Source organism: Centrocercus urophasianus, unplaced genomic scaffold (assembly GCF_019232065.1).
Source record: "Centrocercus urophasianus isolate 14NV4802_14NV808 unplaced genomic scaffold, USGS_Curo_1.0 seq_9, whole genome shotgun sequence".
In the NCBI taxonomy this organism is placed as follows: Eukaryota; Metazoa; Chordata; class Aves; order Galliformes; family Phasianidae; genus Centrocercus; species Centrocercus urophasianus.
Genome location: NW_024885532.1, coordinates 35,071,012 through 35,090,666, shown reverse-complemented (window position 1 = coordinate 35,090,666; position 19,655 = coordinate 35,071,012). Strand labels below are relative to the sequence as shown.

The window sequence follows — 19,655 nt, the reverse complement described above, 5'->3', positions numbered from 1 at the left end:
TACTGGAATTATCTTTGCATGATATTTTAAAAGAATTATAATCACTGTATTTCCACATTTTGTAGCTTACAAGAAACACACATTCATTCAAAACCAGTTATCTACTGGTTTCAGCCTCTGAGAAAACAATAAGCTGGCAGCAAGCAGCTGATTTCAGAGGTGCAGTGCCAGCTCACATGTGGAGACCAAGACCATCTATGATTTTTACGAACATATAAAGCATATTTCAGAACAGGGTTGATGTCTCTATGAATATATTTTCAGCAAGAGACAGAAACCTCAAACTCAACTTTTCGCAATTCTGTTACCTGATTTCTAATTCTGAAGCGTGAGTGAAGCTTTGATGTGATGATGCTGCATTTACAGAAAACAGTTCAAAGAAATGTTTTTAAATAGTTTTACTTTTTCTCTCTCCAATCAAACATGTAATCAAACCATTATAAAATCTCAAAATACAACTATAATGCTTTAATTTTCACCAGTTCATATTGCTGATGCTTAGCATAGGGTACAGTATGATTTCTCTTCTAGAACAACGTAGAAAGGCAGAGGAATTAGCTCAGTGTCCAAAACGGAGAGGATCTTAACCTACAACACTCCTTGGTGAGCTGAGCTTTATATATTTTTAAGGTTTCACATTTCTTCTTATTTCTTGAGCCCTCTCTATCTTTAAATACACTATTTGCTGAGTTTTCCAAATCCAACTCATTGCTTCAGCCACCCAATTTCTTATTTATCTCACACAGCACAGCTGACTGTTCAGCTGAATCCACCTCTTAGCCAGTCCACCTCTCACCACGCTGCTTTGAATCTTTTAGCATCTCCCCAGAAGAAGGGATTTCAGGCACTAATTTTCATTGTATCTGAATAAACATTACCTGCATCCAATTCCTGTTTTTAAGCCAGGAAATGTGTATCAGCAAACCTTCAGATAAATGAAAGAAGTATCAAAAAAGACTAAGATGAAAGGGAAAAGGAAAGAGAGAACGAAAAGTAAAACTTGTAACTTGTATGAATTTCCAGGAGCTCAGTATTGGGTTCCCTGGAATGAGATAACACAAGCACAGATCCCACCCTGATCTTCACCTCTGCCATCTCATCCAGGAGTAGTTAAACTAAATTTTGTAAATCTACTTGATGCAGTGGTACGGAACTGTTCATTAGGGGAAAAGAGCACTAGACAAATCACATGCTTTGTAATGGTACTGCAAATCTTGCAGGCTTAAATAAAGATAGGTAAAGACAGGTCAGTGTTGCCCACTGTTACATATTTTCTCCCTACGTTATCTCATTATTACTAAACTCCATCTGGCTGAATTAGCTCATTTAAGTATCTGTAAATCTGACCGATGCAGCACATTAGAAAGTGATGAAAAAAGTACATCTAATTCTGAAATCCAACCACCAAATGCAATGATATGGCTCCCTAGAGAATCACTGCAGCTATAATTAACATCAGAGCCTCAAGGAACCCAATTACATTCCAGCACACATGCACACACGAAGAAAAGATACCAGCACAGACACTGCAAGACAAATCTCCCTGCTCCAGTTGGTCTGCCTGGCCTTCAGTACTCTTTTCACGTAGTGGTTTCCCCCTCCATTCCATACAGTCAGGGTGCCTTCTGAGGTCTCTTCAGACCCAGATCCCCCACCATTTTAACGATTCCTACTCATTGGGAATAAAAGGGTAGGAAAGGCTCCTCTGCCTCACCCTTCAATTGCTAAAATATGCTGTGATCTGGCTCCAGGTAAACCTTCGCCAGCTGGTTTTATCCCTCCTGTTTTGACTTACTGCTAAGTCCATTAGGAACCTGCTCTCAAGTAACATGGATCCAGTACATATTTTATGCAACATCAATTCAGATCTTCACCATTCCTCCTCCCCAAACCCTGACAAAATATAGTTCCAGCTGATCTCAGTTCAGGACAGCAATGCAGAGAAGAGAAAAAAAAAAAAAAAAGAAAAAAAAAAAGGATATGAATGTCCGTAATAAAACAAACCATTAGGGCTCCTGTATTGCCACCATTTTTCTTCCTAGCATAACTATTCTGGTGAGTAGAGTCACTTCTTTAAACACAAAGAAAAATATCTACCCAATGCTTTTTTCAGTTGTTACTAGATTTCTTACCAGTTTGTCCATTCAATTAGAAGTGGAAACCTGAAAACCGAAATGTCCTTCTGACTGAACTGAAATGTTCAGTGTCCTTCAGTCACACCTCAGCCCCACACAGGAATGCTCCTATAGGGATTTGCACATCATCACACCTGCCCAGACACTGGAAACCGTAAAGACAGAGCTACAGCTCATAAAAATGGATAAGATACACTGGAATGCTGTCAGCAGGCTCTGGAATGAAACCCTTGTGGTGCTTGTGTGTGGGAAAGACTGAAATATTGCATTCCATAGAATAAAAGTCCTGTTTATAGATATGGATGTTGAGCTTGATAACACTGAAATATAAACTGCCAAAGCGATTCCTCCAAATGAAGTTGGATGGGAAAGGGATTGCATAAAAAAACCCAACCAACCAAACAACCCTACAGACATTTATCTTTTGCATTCTTTTCAACAATAAAAGAAAAGCTGAGAGTGACAGAGAAAGAAAAGGGATCTCAGACAACTGATCTCATATTCTTTCTCCAGTCTTTCCCTACCTCCATCAGAATGGATTCTATCTCTCTTGGACATTCTTAACCTGAATTTCTGTTTGTTACGAAGTTGCTGTCCTTATCTGTGTCACAATAATGCAGCCATTACAGAACTGTCATTTTCCTTGAACACAGCTGGACTCATCACATCTCATCTAAAGAACCTGAAGTAAAAATGACAGTATGGTGCACGGTTAAGATATTTTTGGACAGAGCTCATAGTATAAGGAGGTACCTTAACTTTGACCTACCATTACAGCTACACCTTGAATGCTGTCTATAAATGCAGACTAACCTCTGCAGCACAGTACTTGCCCCCAGGTCCCCCTATCTGGTTTTCAGTATTCTGAGTATTTCTGAGCAAATGGTGTCCTGGGCTCCATCAGGAGAGGGGTGGCCAGCAGGGACAGGGAGGTGATTGTCCCTCCCTACTCTGCTCTTGTGAGGCCCCTTCTGGAGGACTGTGTCCAGGTCTGGAGCCCCCAGTACAAGAAAGACAGGGAGCTGTTGGAGAGGGTCCAGATGAGAGCCAAGAAGATGATCGGGGACTGGAGCACCTCTCCTATGAAGACAGGCTGAGGGAGCTGGGCTTGTTCAGCTGGAGAAAAGAGGGCTGTGGGGTGACCTCATTGCAGCCTTTCAGTACCTAAAGGGAGCCTACAAACAGGAGGGGAATCAACTCTTTGAAAGGGTTGATAACAGCAGGACAAGGGGAAATGGTTTTAAGTTGAGGGAGGGAAGATTGAGGTTGGATGTCAGGGGGAAATTCTTTACTATGAGAGTGGTGAGGTGCTGGAACAGGCTGCCCAGAGAGGTTGTGGATGCCCTGTCTCTGGAGGTGTTCAAGGCCAGGTTGGATGGGGCCCTGGGCAGCCTGGTCTGGTATTAAATGTGGAGGTTGGTGGCCCTGCATGTGGCAGGGGGTTTGGAGCTTCATGATTCTTGAGGTCCCTTCCAACCCTGGCCATTCTGTGATTCTGTGAAAAGCCTATCACTGACATACAACATATATAACAACAATTTACCAAATTAATTCTAGGACTGAATAACCTACATGGGGCCCTGGAAAGTTTTTTCTTTAGTTAAGTTTACTGATTTTTCTTGCAGCCAGGAGTGAAAGACTGAAACGTAGTGAACATTAACAATTATTTTCAGCCTACAGCAGTCAAGCACAAACATGTCTGCTTATAAATCAGTTGTTTTTTTCCTAGCTTATAAGTGAGTAATGGAAATTAATGTACTACAAATACAGACAGGGCTGTAAATAACAACTTACGTTTTATAGCCATATAAAAATAGCAGGACAGAAACTTCTGTTTCTCTGTTGTAACATACAAACAAGTCTGACTTTTATTATTAATAATGAATGCTTTGACTAACAAGAGATCCATCAGGCTTGAAAAATTCAAATTGCTTCATAGAAGAAACACAAAAGAATCAGACAATTCTGGAACAGAGGGGAGCATAACACACACCTCTCAAATATTTATTTTGGGAAAAAGAATAAAAAGTTTGATGTTGCAAAAAAGTCTTTGAAATATTTGCAATAAGAAAATGAAATATTTTGCTTTGTATTTGTATGTTCTTTATGTCCCCATAATAGAAAGGGAGACAAGCAAAAGTGGGCTGAGTCACAGATTGTGAGACAGGTAAGGTGATGATAACACACGAACAGTGTCATCAGGACTTGAGAAAAGCAAGGAAAAGCAGTGAGAAAGGTTCCCAATCTGAGCTGAAGTAGAGATTCCAGCAGGAATTTCGTTGGCATATTCATGTGGCCTATGCACAGATTCAGGTTGGAAAGCCAGAAACTATCGTTCACAAATAAGCCGCGCCAGCAGTCCAGATGGAACTGCAGAGAATGTGTACAGAGAAGCACAGTCCATGGTGAGTTCTGCAACCCCTACATTTCCCACTCACCAGCCAAGTCACACACCTGTTGGAAAAATTCAAACTGCTCTACTTTCCCTTCTAATAATCTCACTCTACAGCACTACCAAAAAAGGCAAAAGGATCCATGACAATTATTCAATCCAACGCACCCATTACTCCTTTTTTATTAATATAGTCTAACTTGCAAAGCAAAAGTGGCTTTGAGAAAAAGGCTACTACACATAGCAAATGGATGTGGAAGCCTAACATAATTGGTAACTGATCTTCAGTCAGGCAACAGCTCCCTGCCCTTGGCACTTTTCCCACAACTGAAGCTCCAACATGCCACATCTGCAAGACACAACAAAAACTGGTACTGATGAAAACAAATGACAGTAGCTACTACTTACCATGTACAAATCCCTGTTGATGCCTAGATATTTCCCATTACCACAGCCAACATCAGCAACTATTGACCCTTCTGGCAGTGACCTGAGAAACTCAACAACCCGGGGCCACGGGCTGTGCCTGGTACTACTGAAGTGTGTGGCAATCTCTTCATACACCTTGTGTACATATTCCTGCTCCAGCTCTGAGGCCTCCATCTCACTGTGTGGAAATGATGGTTCTGCTTGTCTTTGCTGTCCTTTCTGGCTGTCACAGACAGATGGGTAAACTAGATGCAGGAACAGACACACAAACAAGAAAAAAATGTTAGCAAAGTCATCCTATACTGAATAAACATTTTAAGTAAAAGAAAACAAGAAGTAAAATATTGAAGTGCAATAAATGCTTCATTCCCTCCTTCATCTTTCAACAACTGCAACATGGACCAAACTGCAAATGTATTTGATGATTTTATAACAATCAATCTGACCACGTGGTCAGACAGAGGCTGTCTGTAAGTGATCAAGACAGGTCTGCTAGCAGGACACAAACGGATTTCAGTTCCACGTAACTATTGAGCCATCTATCAACTATCATCTGCACTGTCCTAAGGCTCCATCACTGCAGATAAGCATGGCTCTATTATTGCAGATTTGATTGCTTTTCCTTCCCTCACATACTTATTTTCACAAAACTACAGTTTTCCTCCAACAAAAAATAACCAGAACTGATAAGAACCTAACGAATAGTAGCTACTTCTATTATAGTTGATTATTCCAGGTGCCAGTAAAATCCAGGATTCCAGATTAATTGCCTGACTCTGGTGTTGCACAAATGTCTTGCTACCCTGAGAAACTCCAGCAGCCATGCAGATGCAATCAATTCAAACCATACAGTACACCTAACCACAAACTATTTACAAATAGCTACTAGGACTGCCAAAACTAGCTAACAGGGCAAACTACTTTGTTCAAAACATGCTTACATATTGATGATACAGAAGTAACAATTTTGACTGGAAAAGCAACTCAAGACACTTACTGCAATTGCAAGAGCTTCTCCTCACTTTCCTAAATGTAAACGATGTCCTTGTTTCCCTTCGTTTCAGTGTTAAATCTCTAACATCAGCAGTGATTGTTCCAACTTTCTGTCCAAGTTCAGATGCTTGAATGACATCATATTTTCTGGGTGTAATCCTAAAACAAAGCCACATAAAATCAAAGATTGATTTAATTTGCATCAGAAAAAAACAACCATTCATCTTTATAAGACAGCAATTTGTAAACACCAACAAGTGTGATTATTTAATGTGACTATTTAATGTACTACTGCTTTTGTTTCCAGCTTATTATGTTTTAAAGGAGAAAAGAGCTACTGACACATAAACTAATGATGTTAATTAACGTGTTATTTAACTGAAAGGAATAACATTTTCTTTCCCTTCCTTTCTTTCCCTCAGTAAATGTGATTATTTTGTTAGGACTTAATCTGAAATATACTTCTTAAAGATGAAATACATTCCTAAAAATGGTGGCTACAGATTAAAAAGAACAGTATCGACTCGCTCTAAACTCACAGACTGAAGTTTCTTGTTACAAAAAAAGCCTCTTCAATGAACTCTGCTTTACAACATAATTGCTTTTCTGTTTATTGACTAGAGCAGATGCAAAGTCTGGAGCACATCAGAGATCTGCAAAAACACTCATGGAGTAGCAAGATGTATTTTTTCTTTCTTGACCAAAAACTAGCAATCAAGCAAAGTGGGAACTGAGTTTCTTCAGCTACTTCTGGATTTGCCATAGACACTAAGGGAAAACAAAAAAACTTTTATAATATTTATATAAATAAAAATATATCTAATATAATAAATTATTATAATTTATAATATAATAATAATATATTACTATATTACATATATTATGTATTATTATATTATATATTGTATTATAATTATATATAATAATATATATAATATAATATATAATGTATATATTATTATATTATACTATCGTATTATATATTAATATATTATTAATATATTGTGTTAGATATTATTAAATTGTATTATATATTATTATAATATTATGATTATAATACATAAAATATTTATATAAATATTTATGATATCTAATAATTTTATGAAGATATTAACATTACAAAATGTACCAAAAATTCTGAATCACTTCGGAGTGGATCTCTCCCAAAGTTGACAAGAAGAAAATGTGAAAATAAAATGGCAAAATCAATACAAGAGAAGAGGTGCAGCTGCACCCACATGTGGTTTCCCATCACTTGCACATGGGACAAAGTAGATACTTTTGGAACAAAATACAAACTCTTCAGGGAAATAGTTTAGCACTTCAAAGCTGTTACTGTCACACTGAAACATTTCCTGAGCTCAGTTCTCAAGGAGACTAATGCAGAAATTTCCTCAAGGAAAAGAAAAAAAAAAGCCATCTCTAAGGAATAGTTGCCTCAGTGAAGCCTCTTTGGAGCTGCTGACTTCAAAGTACTTGATTCCCAGCAGGACAAACTCTCACTATAAAAGTGACTTCTATATTGGTTAGCTGAGTTTAACCTGTAAAAAAAGATTCTGTGATTCTAACCCTCATAGGTTGAACTAAAAGGGAGGGAAAAAAAGTCTCTTGCATCTTTTAATAAAGCAGAGCCAACAGTCACAATCCTTACTCACAGTGGAACTTTTCTGCGGGTTACACAGAACTGCTGATCAGGGCCTGTATTAAGCAAGCAAAAGAACCATCTGAATGATGAGAAAGCAGCCACGCCAGCACCTGTTATTTGCCATCCCTTTTGTCAGGGAAGTTGGTCTTTAATCCAATCATAGAGAAAGACTGCGGGTCCCTCCTGCTTGAAGGTCTTAAAGCAGCACACTGATTGCCTGTGTAGTTCTTGTACGAAGAAGACAGAGCAGCCTCAGGTATAGAAATCACCCCTAGAGGCAGCCATGGGAAGGATGGGATCTAATAAGGAATTGCCCTGTCCAGCTAATGAAACTGTGATGAAATAATCAGTTAATGATAGTCGAGATTCCACTGACAGCTGAACTTCAAGCCCAAAGTTTGTAGATTTTTTACTGGCTTTACTGTTCACACAAACTCATATTTGTACTTGCAGCAGTAAGCTGTGCATACTAGGAGCTAATATTTTCAGACAGCCTTTTTCCAGGTTCCTTTCAACCTACATGATTCTCCTTTTGTCCATGCTACAAGTAAGCTCAGCCTTTTATCTAGTGTTCTAAGAATAAGATTCTCAATGTCAGAAATAAAATACTATCATTTTCGTTGGACAGAGTTGTTCAATTTTTGGATGGAAAAACACCGTTCCTGATGCTGTCACAATAATTTATACTAGTTACATAATTAAAACTAGTTCTACTTTCACCTATGAGACATAAAAAGCACACATCCTCTGGTCTACCTGATGATTTCTTAGCCTTATGTTTCTTTCAGATACACGTTATCAGAAAGGTTAGAATGAAAATGCTTTTCATGAGCACTTTGTTAACAGGGTTAAAGTGAAGTCCCTGTTTCTTTTTGCATCCAAATGTACACAACAGAAGTATTTCCAGAATTATTCCAAAAACAAACCTTTTGCTCTTTAATTTGACATCTGAGGAATAGATAAAAAACATCAGAAATGATCTTAAAACCACTCTGATGCAAGTGAAGTAACTACGCTTCCTTGCTGGTTGATCAATCTTACTGATTGCAATGGCACATTTCGCTCGCATCAAGACAAGCCTGCTCTTTACTGGCAAGCTCTGCAATCCTACTGTTATCTCTGTTCTCCTTAGTTTCAGAAGATGTCCATTTACCAACAAGGTACAGCAGTGAAGATGTGATCTGAGAAATACCTGATGTTGCAACTACAGGTACTTAAAAGATAAAGAATTTAATTGGAAAAAGGAAGACAAATAAGTATTTCCTACTCTGAAATACTGAGATCCCAATACTAATTTACCCTAGTTGACTATGGCCAACTACTGCTTCTGAAAACATTTACCATACAGAAAAGCTATTTTTAGGAAAATCAAACAAGGAGAGGGGGTGGGAATACATGAGTAAAAAGACTTGAGATCTTCATTACAAACATAGCTTGCATCCTTGGTTTTCAAAACACAATCATCATTGAAGGTTAAAGTGAATTAAGCACTGGTCTCAGTCTAGTTCTTAGTAGGCAGGTATACCAGCCCAAACCAAACGGGCTGGCAATCACTGCAAGTGCAATGTGTGCATTATCTGTCCCTCTCCCACAGGTTTGGCTGCCTGGGTGCAGGGCCAGCTTGGGAAGAGCAGAGCTAGTGGTCGTGGAGAAAGATCTTGTGAAGCAAGCCAGAAATCTCAACGAGGGCTGACTCTCCTTCCCCCAGAAGCCGCTTTTAAGTGGAGGCTGTCCTGCTGCGCCATGCCCAACCCACAGCCTGGGTGTGCCAGCTGTCTGTGAATGCCATAGCCCTGCTGATCCAGGCCTGGACCCCTGGCTGATGTCCCCACATGGCCTCAGCCTGCCCTACACCATGGCCAATGGCACACACAGCTGAAGCCAACCTGATTGCTCCCCTGCGCCACTCCAGGCCAGCAAGGTCCCTCATGTGAAAACTGAACGCTGTTTTCAGTTGTAGATAACCCTCCCAGAAAAGGCAGATGCTATTTGACAGAATTGAGTAAGAAGCTTATAATGCTGAGATCCATCTCTAGTCTTGTACACTAAAAAACAAAGGACTTCACTGCCCTGAATGATGCACATAAGGAATACCAGCTGCTTTTTACAGTTATTTAATGTAATGAGCAACTACACAGGTGGTGTAAGTGCTCTACAAAAATGAACAACGTGCAGGCCATTGGGGAGTTCACATTCACTCTTCTTCACTATAGAAAATAACCAGTAAAATTAAAAGGCAGAAAATTTGTCAATAATAGGATTTGGTCTTTTATTAACAAAATGTAATTAGTCTCTCCAATTTACTGCTGTAATCAGTGATTCTTTGGGTTGAACAATGGAAAAAACATTTACTGGGGGCATTTCTGTGCAGTAGGAGGATTTACATATTCTTCTGAAGTAAACTACTGTCACTCAAACCTTGCCAAGTTTTTAGCCTTTTGACATTAGCACTCCTTTGTAAGGCCTTCCCTGTGGTGCATGATTCAAAAATCTGATTTAAACCGTACAATAAGCAAAGCCTCAAGAAACGTTTCAAGAATTCTCTTTTCCAGGATCCCAAACCTGTTCACTACAAAGCAGCCTTATCAGTAGTTGACATGGTCCTAAAGCAACAGGAAGAAGCCCAGGAAAACTCATTCCTCTTTGTGACACTAAAGCCTTCTATGCAGGAGAAGCCACCCTCCTAAACCAACCCTTCTTCAAAGGTTTTGGCACATGTGACTGTATGGGAGCTGTCGAGTCATGGCCTGAACCACTGAGGAAAGGACTGGGTCAGCTGTGGGAGCACAGGTGAAAGCAACTCAGCTGTGTGACCAGGAGGCAGGCTCCACCCATCCTAGATCCCATTTAAGGACTGACTGCCACTGGGGAAGGATTCCTTTCTGGAGATCTCTCCTTTGTGGAGTCTTTCATCGCAAGCCTGAATCTTCAAATGCAGATGAGCATTCCTTCTCTGTTTGTTACTTTTCATTTCTCCACAATATTCTTTCCAATTCTAACACCACAATATTTTTTCCAACTGTAACAGTGATTCAGCAGGAAAAACTGTGGGCTGAAAAGAGGATAAAGAAATGAAGCTAATTCCAGTGCAATAATACCTTGCCACCTTAGAGGACTTTCATACTGTGAAAAGTGCAAGGGACTTCTGAGTGAAACAACTTGTGAGAGCTGCAGCTCGGGGATTGACAACTAGTTTCCTAAAATCCCCAATTTTCCACTGTAATCTGAGTAGCACCTGGATAAGGAGGAAATTTGTCTAATTATCTCAAAACCACATTGATTTCTTTCAGAGTAATTTTCAATACAGAATACTGTTGACAAAGCAAATAAACAACATACATTCTCCTTCATTATGAGTAGACAGGGGCTCTCACACATACCCATGTGTCCACAAGTATCTGGATTCACCAGTCATCACCAACAAGCTGCGTCGAGGCAGCATAACTGCCACTGTGTGGCCATCAGGGTGTTTGAAATCCATCACAATCTAAAAGGAAAAAAAAAACACCAGCCACCAATGAGCATGACTTACAGAGCATCGCATATTAGCTAGGCATTCTCAAGTCCTACCTCTGTGTGATAACCAAGATATTGCCACAAAGCAGCTGCATATTTCCTAGGAAAGCAAAAGCCTTTGTCTCTATACTGCATTCTTGATATCTCTTCCTTTCAGCAGTGTTCAGAAATCTGAGACAACCACAAAACCTGCATATATAAACACATTCATATATATATATATATATATATATATACACACACTTGTTTTAATATTATAAATAATTTAAATACCAAAATAGTTCATTTTGTTTCTGCAGTAATAGCTTCCTTCACAAGAACATGGGAGCACTGTTAAATCTATGTACCTGTGATATAGGAAGGTATGATTCTCACTCAACTAAATGCAACTACATAAAGAGGGATCATTTGCTATAACTCAAGCACCTCCTAGTTAGGCAGCTGGGCTAAGGCATTCAACTACAGCCTTTTTGTGAGATTTACCCAGAGAGAGACAAGCATCTTCACAGGGTGATTCATCCTCCTCTATAACGCAGTTAACTGATGTGGATGAAATGCCTATCTGTTCACAGCAGTGAGCTGAGACAATTAACTCAGAGTAGATGCATAAGGTTTAGGTAACCAGTATTAGGAGAGATTAATCATTTCTAACCCATCCGGATTCTTAGAGGTTTGCAGCACAAGGAGTCTCCCAAGATCCTGACTCACATGCCAACTACCAGAGCAGCCTTTTCTCATTTGCCACCTGGCCTCTAACCACAGCAATGTACTGAGGTAATGCTTTCAGCTTCAATTCAATTTCACAGCCCAGATGGCAGTGCTACATTCTGCTTGGGCTACAAATGTTATCCTTTTACATCTCCCAAATGAGAGAAATTCTTTCTGTAGAAAATGAGGATCAGGTTCTTTCAGCAAGCCAAAGAGCTTAAGGAAGACATAGCAAGGAAAAAAAAAAAAAGAAAGAAAGAAAGAAAAGTGATCAAAAATCATTCAAGTTGTGGTTCCAGCTACAATGGAAAACGAGCACCATGGCAGTGGCAGCACCTGATTGCAACCTACTTGCTAAGCATGTGATTTAAAAGCAGACTTACTACCCTTACCAGATCAAAACAAATTAAGCAATTCTGCTTCTGCATACAGATGCATTTAACACAGAAAACAATGGTGCAATGATCTTCATTCAGCACAAAAATAAACAAAAAAAAACCCAACAAAACCCACCAGACAGACTGAACAAGTGAGACCTTTTGCAGGATTTACTATTTATTGCTGCATGCAGTGGAGGAAAATACAATGGCATTTGTGTCTTCAGGAAAAAAAATGCTGTAGTACCATCTACCTAACAGCAAGAGCTTTTGCTCTTGTTGATCTACCTGAATTTAAGGAAGGAAATGAACATGAAAAAACAATGGGACACAAAAGAGAAGTGCTATAGGGGAAAAGGGAATACAGCCTACCTATGAGCTCCATCCACTTAATGATTATGAAACACTCAAATGGTTACATAAATAAATGAACTGCAGCCATTTCATAATGTACTCCTTTTTTTTTGCATGTTGTAACTTATTCCAGGTATTGTCAAAGAAGCATAAGGTGAGGAAGGAGAAGAAACTGTGGCTCCACAGATCTGATGGGAAACCCATGCCATAAAACATGGCTAAGCACAAGCTTCTGTGAGAAGCAGCAGCTGTCTGCAAGGTAAAGAAACCAGAGGATGACTAAACAAGAACAGTAAGCAAAGGAAAAGTAAAAAAAGAGTTGATGAGCAAAGTGGCTGGATTAAATTCATGAAATGATATCTCAGGCTCTTCTGCCTCTTTGTCCCACTGTTGTTGAGGGACAGGTGTGAGAGGTAAGAAACTAAGTTCTTCAGAAATGGGGAAGAACAAACTGAGATTGAGACTGTCCAAACTCCTTCCTGAAGGCCCTGCGTTCCTCTTTCTAGGTCAGCAGCAGCAACAAAGCCCACTTGTTGCAGATAACATCCAGGAACAATACTTTTCTCTAGGAGTTGATTCCCAGCTCTGTGAGGTCTCCTACACTTCCAGTTCTCAACTCTCTTCAGCGTATGGGAGGAAACCTTGGCCTCCTTCATATCTCCACACGCCAAGTTGGAGACTCTGCTTAAAGAAGCAGCAAATATTTCTTCCAACTCTGTGCTGCTCATTTCCTCCAATTTCTCTTCCCCTACCAGCTGAAAAGCTCCCACAGTGCCTCTGCAGAGTACTGTGCATCCAAAGCAGCAGAGGTTCAGAGTGTCCTGTAACAGAGAACACACTGGAAATGACAGGCAAAAACAATAGTCCCTCACAACTGAATTTTCAGGCAGAAGTGGCAGAAAAGCAGATAATAAAAGAAGACAGTGCATGCTCTTGGTTCAACATTGGCTACGATAAGCCAACAAGAAATAGGTGAAATGAATTTCTGTTGGCGCAGAATTTAAGGCTGAAAAACAGGAAGTTGCATACGTACACAGTATCTGGCAAGCCCAGTCCTCATCAGCAGAGAGTCCAACTCTGTCCCTGCTCCTTATTTTTCTGTAGAAGAAAAGTTTGTGTTCTTATCTCACACTGTGTGGCTGCTCCCATTCTAAACAAATGCCACCCTTATAACAAGCAGCGATGATTTGGGACAAAATATAAATAAAGGATTAATTTACTTGCAAATGAGTAATGGCATTAAATAATTAGCAGTAATGGGAAGAATCAAAAATCCAAATCCAAAACTGACTTTTGCTTATGAAGCAGACAGATAGCTGGACAATATTAAGATTTTGCTGTTTCCTACTAATAATAAATTAGACACTGCAGTTCAGACAAATAATTAAATTTAAGGAACTTACTGTGTACATCTGAATAAAATTAATGTGATTTCTACATTAATATTTTATTTCTTTATCTAGAATGCCTGCACCCAAAGGCTTAAAAACTGAGTAAAAGCACTTCTTCATTTTTTTTGTCCGTGGTACAGTAGAGAACATTTAACCCAGATGGGTATTTGAAAAAATCTGTTCTTATCTCTGAAAAGCCTGTTACTGACTGAAGTAGATAATATTCCCCCACTCCTATATCTTTATCCTGGCTGGACATTCTAAATTGTCACTGTCACACACACATAAAAGATCAACACATTCAGTCCACTTTTTAATTTACTGAGGATTCACAATCAATAAAGCAGCTGCCACTGCTGAATCAATCCACTTCATGACAGCTCTGCTCCACAGCAGTTATTTCCAATTACTTTCTTTTTTTCTTTTCCTAAAAACTTATTGTCCCTTTTTCTCTTAGGTGGCAGAGTCAATAAAGATCAAATTTCCATCTAGCTCACAGTGCATCACCCAAGACTCAAAAATAAAAATAGTTGGTGCTTTGATCTCACACAACTTTTACCTTTTTTCTTTTTACTGTTAAAGAAGTTCTCTCTATACATACCAAACACTTGAAAGAAACACAAACAGCAAATAACACCTACTCATAGATTTAAATATCTTGTCATGATGCCTAGTGACAAGGGAGCAAGGGAGCATGTGACACAGTAAACAGCTTTCAAGAGGGGCTGAACAACAAAGCAAAGTGACATCCACATCATAAACATTGCTCCTCTGGCATAAAATATAGCTAAATGCAAAAAAAAAGAATGGAAAAGAATTCAGCATAAAAATGTAAGAAAAGAAAGTGTGCTTTTCTTGACTCCTATGGGAATGAGAAGTCTGTACTGCCTTTCATTGCAGAAGTACTGTACCTCAGGGAAGTGCAGGAGGGAGGTGAATGACTGTTCTATCAAATAAATAATGATCCAAAGGCACAATGGAAATAATGCAGTGGGGCTATAAGGACAATGTCAGTAAGGATTTCACTGCTACATTGTGGAACAAGCTGTAGCAGTGTTTTTCTAAGCTTCATCGCTAATGCAGTTTACATCTGATGATAAAAGACTGCCTTAGAAGAAACATACTCTAAAACTCAAAAAAGTAGACTTGAAACAAGTTACAATCCAGAATGCATTTCAAGTCTCTGACATTATTTACTCACTTTTCAGAGAGAAAAGTCACATTAACAGCTTACATAGCAGTTACCCCACATGTAAAACAGCTGAGGAATGCCTACTGCAGAGTCAGCTGTTTGCCTTTAAGTCCACACACAGACTGAACAACACTGGGGCTCTATGTGAAGACGAGGGGCTGCTGGCCACCGTGGATCTGAAGCCATCAATATTACCCTTCAGAGTGCCTTTCACTGCAAAAACTATATTAGCATCCAAAATTTGGGAATATTCTGAACATTTAGGAGAAGAGAGTGAATTAACTTCCCCAGACAGTCCATGTCTTGGGATATTTATCTTAGTAACCTGATGTTTGTATCCTATATCACGGTCTCTAGCCCTACTCTAGAAAACAAGTACAATAATGATGACTACCATGAAATTCTCCAATGCTACTTACCTCAAAAGTCTCCAACAATGCACCAGGCCTCATCCATCAGATTTGAGCCAAAGCATACCGTCTTGCATTAAGCTTGCTTATCTATTTAGACACCACACTGATCTTACTTAAATGTTTAATAATTTTTTTTCCTAAAAAATTGTATTCAATCTTCTATCCATGTAATGCATTACTACCTTGCTGTATATTCTGTGTTCAGCATCTTCAAAGTACTTAAAATTATCTTTTAAACAGGAAGGAGACCAACTTTCTACATGGTCTGATAACGATAGGACAAAGGAGGACATTTCAAACTAGAATACAGAAGATTTAGATAAGATAGAAGGAGAAAATTCTTTACTCAGAGGGCAGTGAGGCCCTGGCACAGTTGCCCAGAAAGCTGTGGATGCCCCATTCCTGGAAGTGCTCGAGGCCAGGTTGGATGGGGCCCTGGGTGGTCTGATGTGGTGGGTGGCAATCAGCCCATGGCAGGTGATTGGAACTGGGTGAACTTTAAAGTTCCTTCCAATTAAAGCCACTCTATGGCTACGTATTTCTTCCTCTTAATTTTAATTATACATATCCTAGACCTTCATTACTTCAAAAAACTGAGAGTACTTCATTCATTTTCTCTCTGAGGTCCTGTCTTGCTATTAAGTTTCCTGATAAATAGAAGAAGATTGTATCCCCTGAGCAGGATACCACTACTGCCCCTAGCTACTATGTATGTCCACTCCCTGGGGGTGCTTGACGTAGGGTTGGATGGCAACCTGTTCTATTGAAAAATGCACCTCAGGAGGGTTGCACTACCTATGATCTTTAATGGCCCTTTCCAATCCAAACTGTTTTATGATTTTATTAACTCCATCAAAAATCTCTTGTTGCCGGTATTCTGCTTACAAGCCCAGGTAGTGCTCGTAAAGAAGAAGACTTGCAATTTCCATGTTAATTCTGTTGGATACAGGCTATTCCACCTCTCTACAGGCCTTGTCACAGCTAGCTGGAACATATACCACTCTCCCTTTGTACCTAGGGATGGATCTCTTGAGGCTTACTAACTACAAGTTATTAGAAGTTTTTCACCCACTATTACACAGATAAGGAGAGCTGAAATACTCCATTAACTTCTTTATCCCATCACCAGTCATTGCCACTGGGCTGAATTTTAGACACTTTGGGCACACCTATATTTCTAAGTAAAAGATAGTTAGAAACAATTCCCAGAATGGAGACCAAATGATCCACACTGTCTCACACCCACCTTGTTTAGAGTTAGGCCCTGACGTATGACCATGAAGCATTAAGAGAACTGTGTTACAACTAACCAGGTTGGAATTTTATAGCACAAAAAAGGGAATGTAACATTTTCCCTAGTAGACAGCACAAGTGAGAGAAAGTAGGGTGTGAAGTGCATCCGTTGACGGGGATCAAACATAGCTTTATCCACCCTGCCTTCTGTGGACAGTCCTCAGATGAACTAATGCCAAAACCATATTTTGACAAGGTCTTGGAAAGACTTAGCTGATCAAAGAGTGAGCAGGGAGCAAACCAGCAATGAAGTATGGTGGACAATCAATAGCTCAGATTCATGTGATAGCCTTCAAATACAGCTAAGCATGCTCCTTTATTCTTGGCCAAAAAGTCTGATCATTTGAAGATCTCAGTTTCCTTAATGTGTAACAGAAGTATAATATATTTGCCCCACCTTCTGGAAACATACTGGAAGAACTCAGGCATATATCCAAAATGGCACAAAATAGCTGGCAAGAAGGTGTCACAATCATATGAGTATGACAGTAGCAGAAAAAAACTGTTCAAATCTTGTGGTTAAATCAGAATCGAACTAGCTTACTGATTTATTAACATGTAAATATGAAGCAACCAGCAAGTTACTATATTTTGAACAGTAGTACCAAAATAACAGTCAAACAACAACACCAGAGGCCTACAACATGTTAATAAGACAGACATTTCAAAAGAGCCTTCATAACTAATCCCCCAAAGCTCTACGCCCCCACTATGCTCCCTTACATGCACACCACCTTCCCTGAGGCCACATGGGCTCCCAGACCTTTTGCCTACGGGGCTCCCCACACACACCAGTGACAAAATCCCCACCAAGATCACAGACAAGCACTCCAGGTGTGGGTCCCACTGTGGCACCCTGTCCTGCCACCCCACCAGCTGGAGACCAGTCCCCCAAAGTGTCCAGTGGGTTAGCTGCTCTGCCAGGCCCCAGCAGAGGCTGTATGCTGCTGGTACTTCTGGCTGTGTCGCATCTGCTGCTGTTCCTACTCAAAGGCCCTTTCCTGCTGTTAAAGCATTTTACGCTTCCCTCATACATCTTCTCAAACTGACTCCTTCCCTGTTCCAAAAGAACAGAAGGGATCAAGCCTCTTCTCTCACATAACCAGTGGTAGGACTAGAGGGAATGGCCTCAAGTTGTGCCAAGTGAGATTCAGGTTGGATGTTAGGAAAAATTTCTTCTCCAAAAGAGTGAGCGAATGGGCTGCTCAGCTAGGTGGTTGAGTCACCATCCCTGGATGTATTCAAGAAATGTTTAGATGTTGTACTAAGAAACATGGCTTAGGAGGGAAATACTGGTGGTAGGCAAACAGTTGGACTGGATGATCTTGGAGGTCTTTTCCAGCCTTGGTGATTCTATGATTCTATGAAAAGCATCTTCATAAATCCATGATTACTGCTTAACCTTGCTTATTAAACTACCTATCAAATATGCTAGTTCTCACTAATTCTGAAAGCTGTTTTTTTGTGTGTGGTTTTTTTTTGTTTGTTTTTGTTTTTTTTTAATCTGTCAGGACATTGCCTAAGGTGCTCACATGTCTCCAGATGGCTATCCGTGTTACAATCCAATGCTGGATATTATGATTCCATATAAGAAACTTCCAGTACCAATAGTAAAAAAGAATAGCTATCCCCATTTCTTTCCCACCGCAAGTTAAAATCATTCTTTCTGCTATCCAATCCCGCATGTGACTGTGATGTCCTTTCGTGAATCCTGAGACAAGAACTTGGTCAAGTTCACAGTCTTCAATAAACTGCTTCCCTAGCTCTCAGCTTGAATTCATCTGAGCCACAAAAAGCAAGAAGTTGTTAACCTTCATTTCATTTCTTCTACTGACTTTTTTGAAATTCTTTCCATTTCTTTTAGTCATATGCCTTCCCTCACATCTTCACATCTACATTGGTACTGCACAGACATACAGGGATCAGCACCCACCTACACAAGGGCAGAGCACATCCCAAATGTAAAACATTTCTCATTTTCTTTCCCTGATATTGGAAGATGTGTATTGTTTTTCCTACAGTGGAGTGCAGTTCAGTGAGAGAGAACAAGAGCACTCATACCAAAAAGCCAAAACCCTGATCCTGGTGGTTTCTAGAGGGCTCAATCTGTTTAAGATATAATGCCCATATGACACAAGAAAGCCATTTTGTGTCTTCAACTAGATCTCCCCAGACCTGTGCTTTATGTATTATGCCATGTCCTGAAAGCAAGTACTCCTTATTTACATGTTTAATACTGTACCAAATGTCTGCCAAGGAACCACTGAACAAGTCCTTTCAACACAGACAGCTGCCGTGTAATTAATGAATGCAATGTCACATCCAAGTATGATGACACAGGACTCTAATGTACACGTCTGCATGCACACAGCCTTGGCACATCTGTAACATTCTCCATGCGTATGTGGGAAATGAAAGTGTTGTTTCTGCATTGAACATTGAAAAGGGCAATTGATCTAAAGAATTAAGCTGTAACATATCCTTAGAAATAGCTGATGTAGAAAGTAACAATACCATACATATTAGTAACATATTTTAGAAACATAATTACTAAATTACCTAATAAATACTTTCTCACCAAGCTGCAAAGATTTTGAATGTTCTAAACAATATGAGTATAGTATTCTGAACTAGGAAACATATTGGAAGGCTGCTCATTAGACTAACAGAAATAAAATACATTTAACAAACTTTCAAGGAGTCAGGATCTTTACACAAAGCAGAACTGTCTCACTTTGTGGGAATGTTAGGATGCCATAGACAGGCTCCAAGATACTCCCCTCTACCCTCCCTCTGAGCTCATCTCTATGCGAGGAC

General features: G+C 39.6%; 1 protein-coding gene across 4 annotated transcripts in view; it reads right to left on the bottom strand.

Moving 5' to 3' along the window:
* Positions 1-19,655, bottom strand: part of ALKBH8 (alkB homolog 8, tRNA methyltransferase) — a 48,125-nt gene that overhangs the window by 4,440 nt on the left and 24,030 nt on the right. For all 4 annotated transcript variants that reach the window (XM_042839101.1, XM_042839104.1, XM_042839102.1 and 1 more), the window contains 3 exons: positions 10,975-11,081; positions 5,954-6,108; positions 4,936-5,201 (listed from right to left, as the gene is read on the bottom strand). In XM_042839101.1, coding sequence (XP_042695035.1) covers positions 4,936-5,201; positions 5,954-6,108; positions 10,975-11,081 — 528 coding nt within the window. The remainder of the gene's footprint in view (positions 1-4,935; positions 5,202-5,953; positions 6,109-10,974; positions 11,082-19,655) is intronic.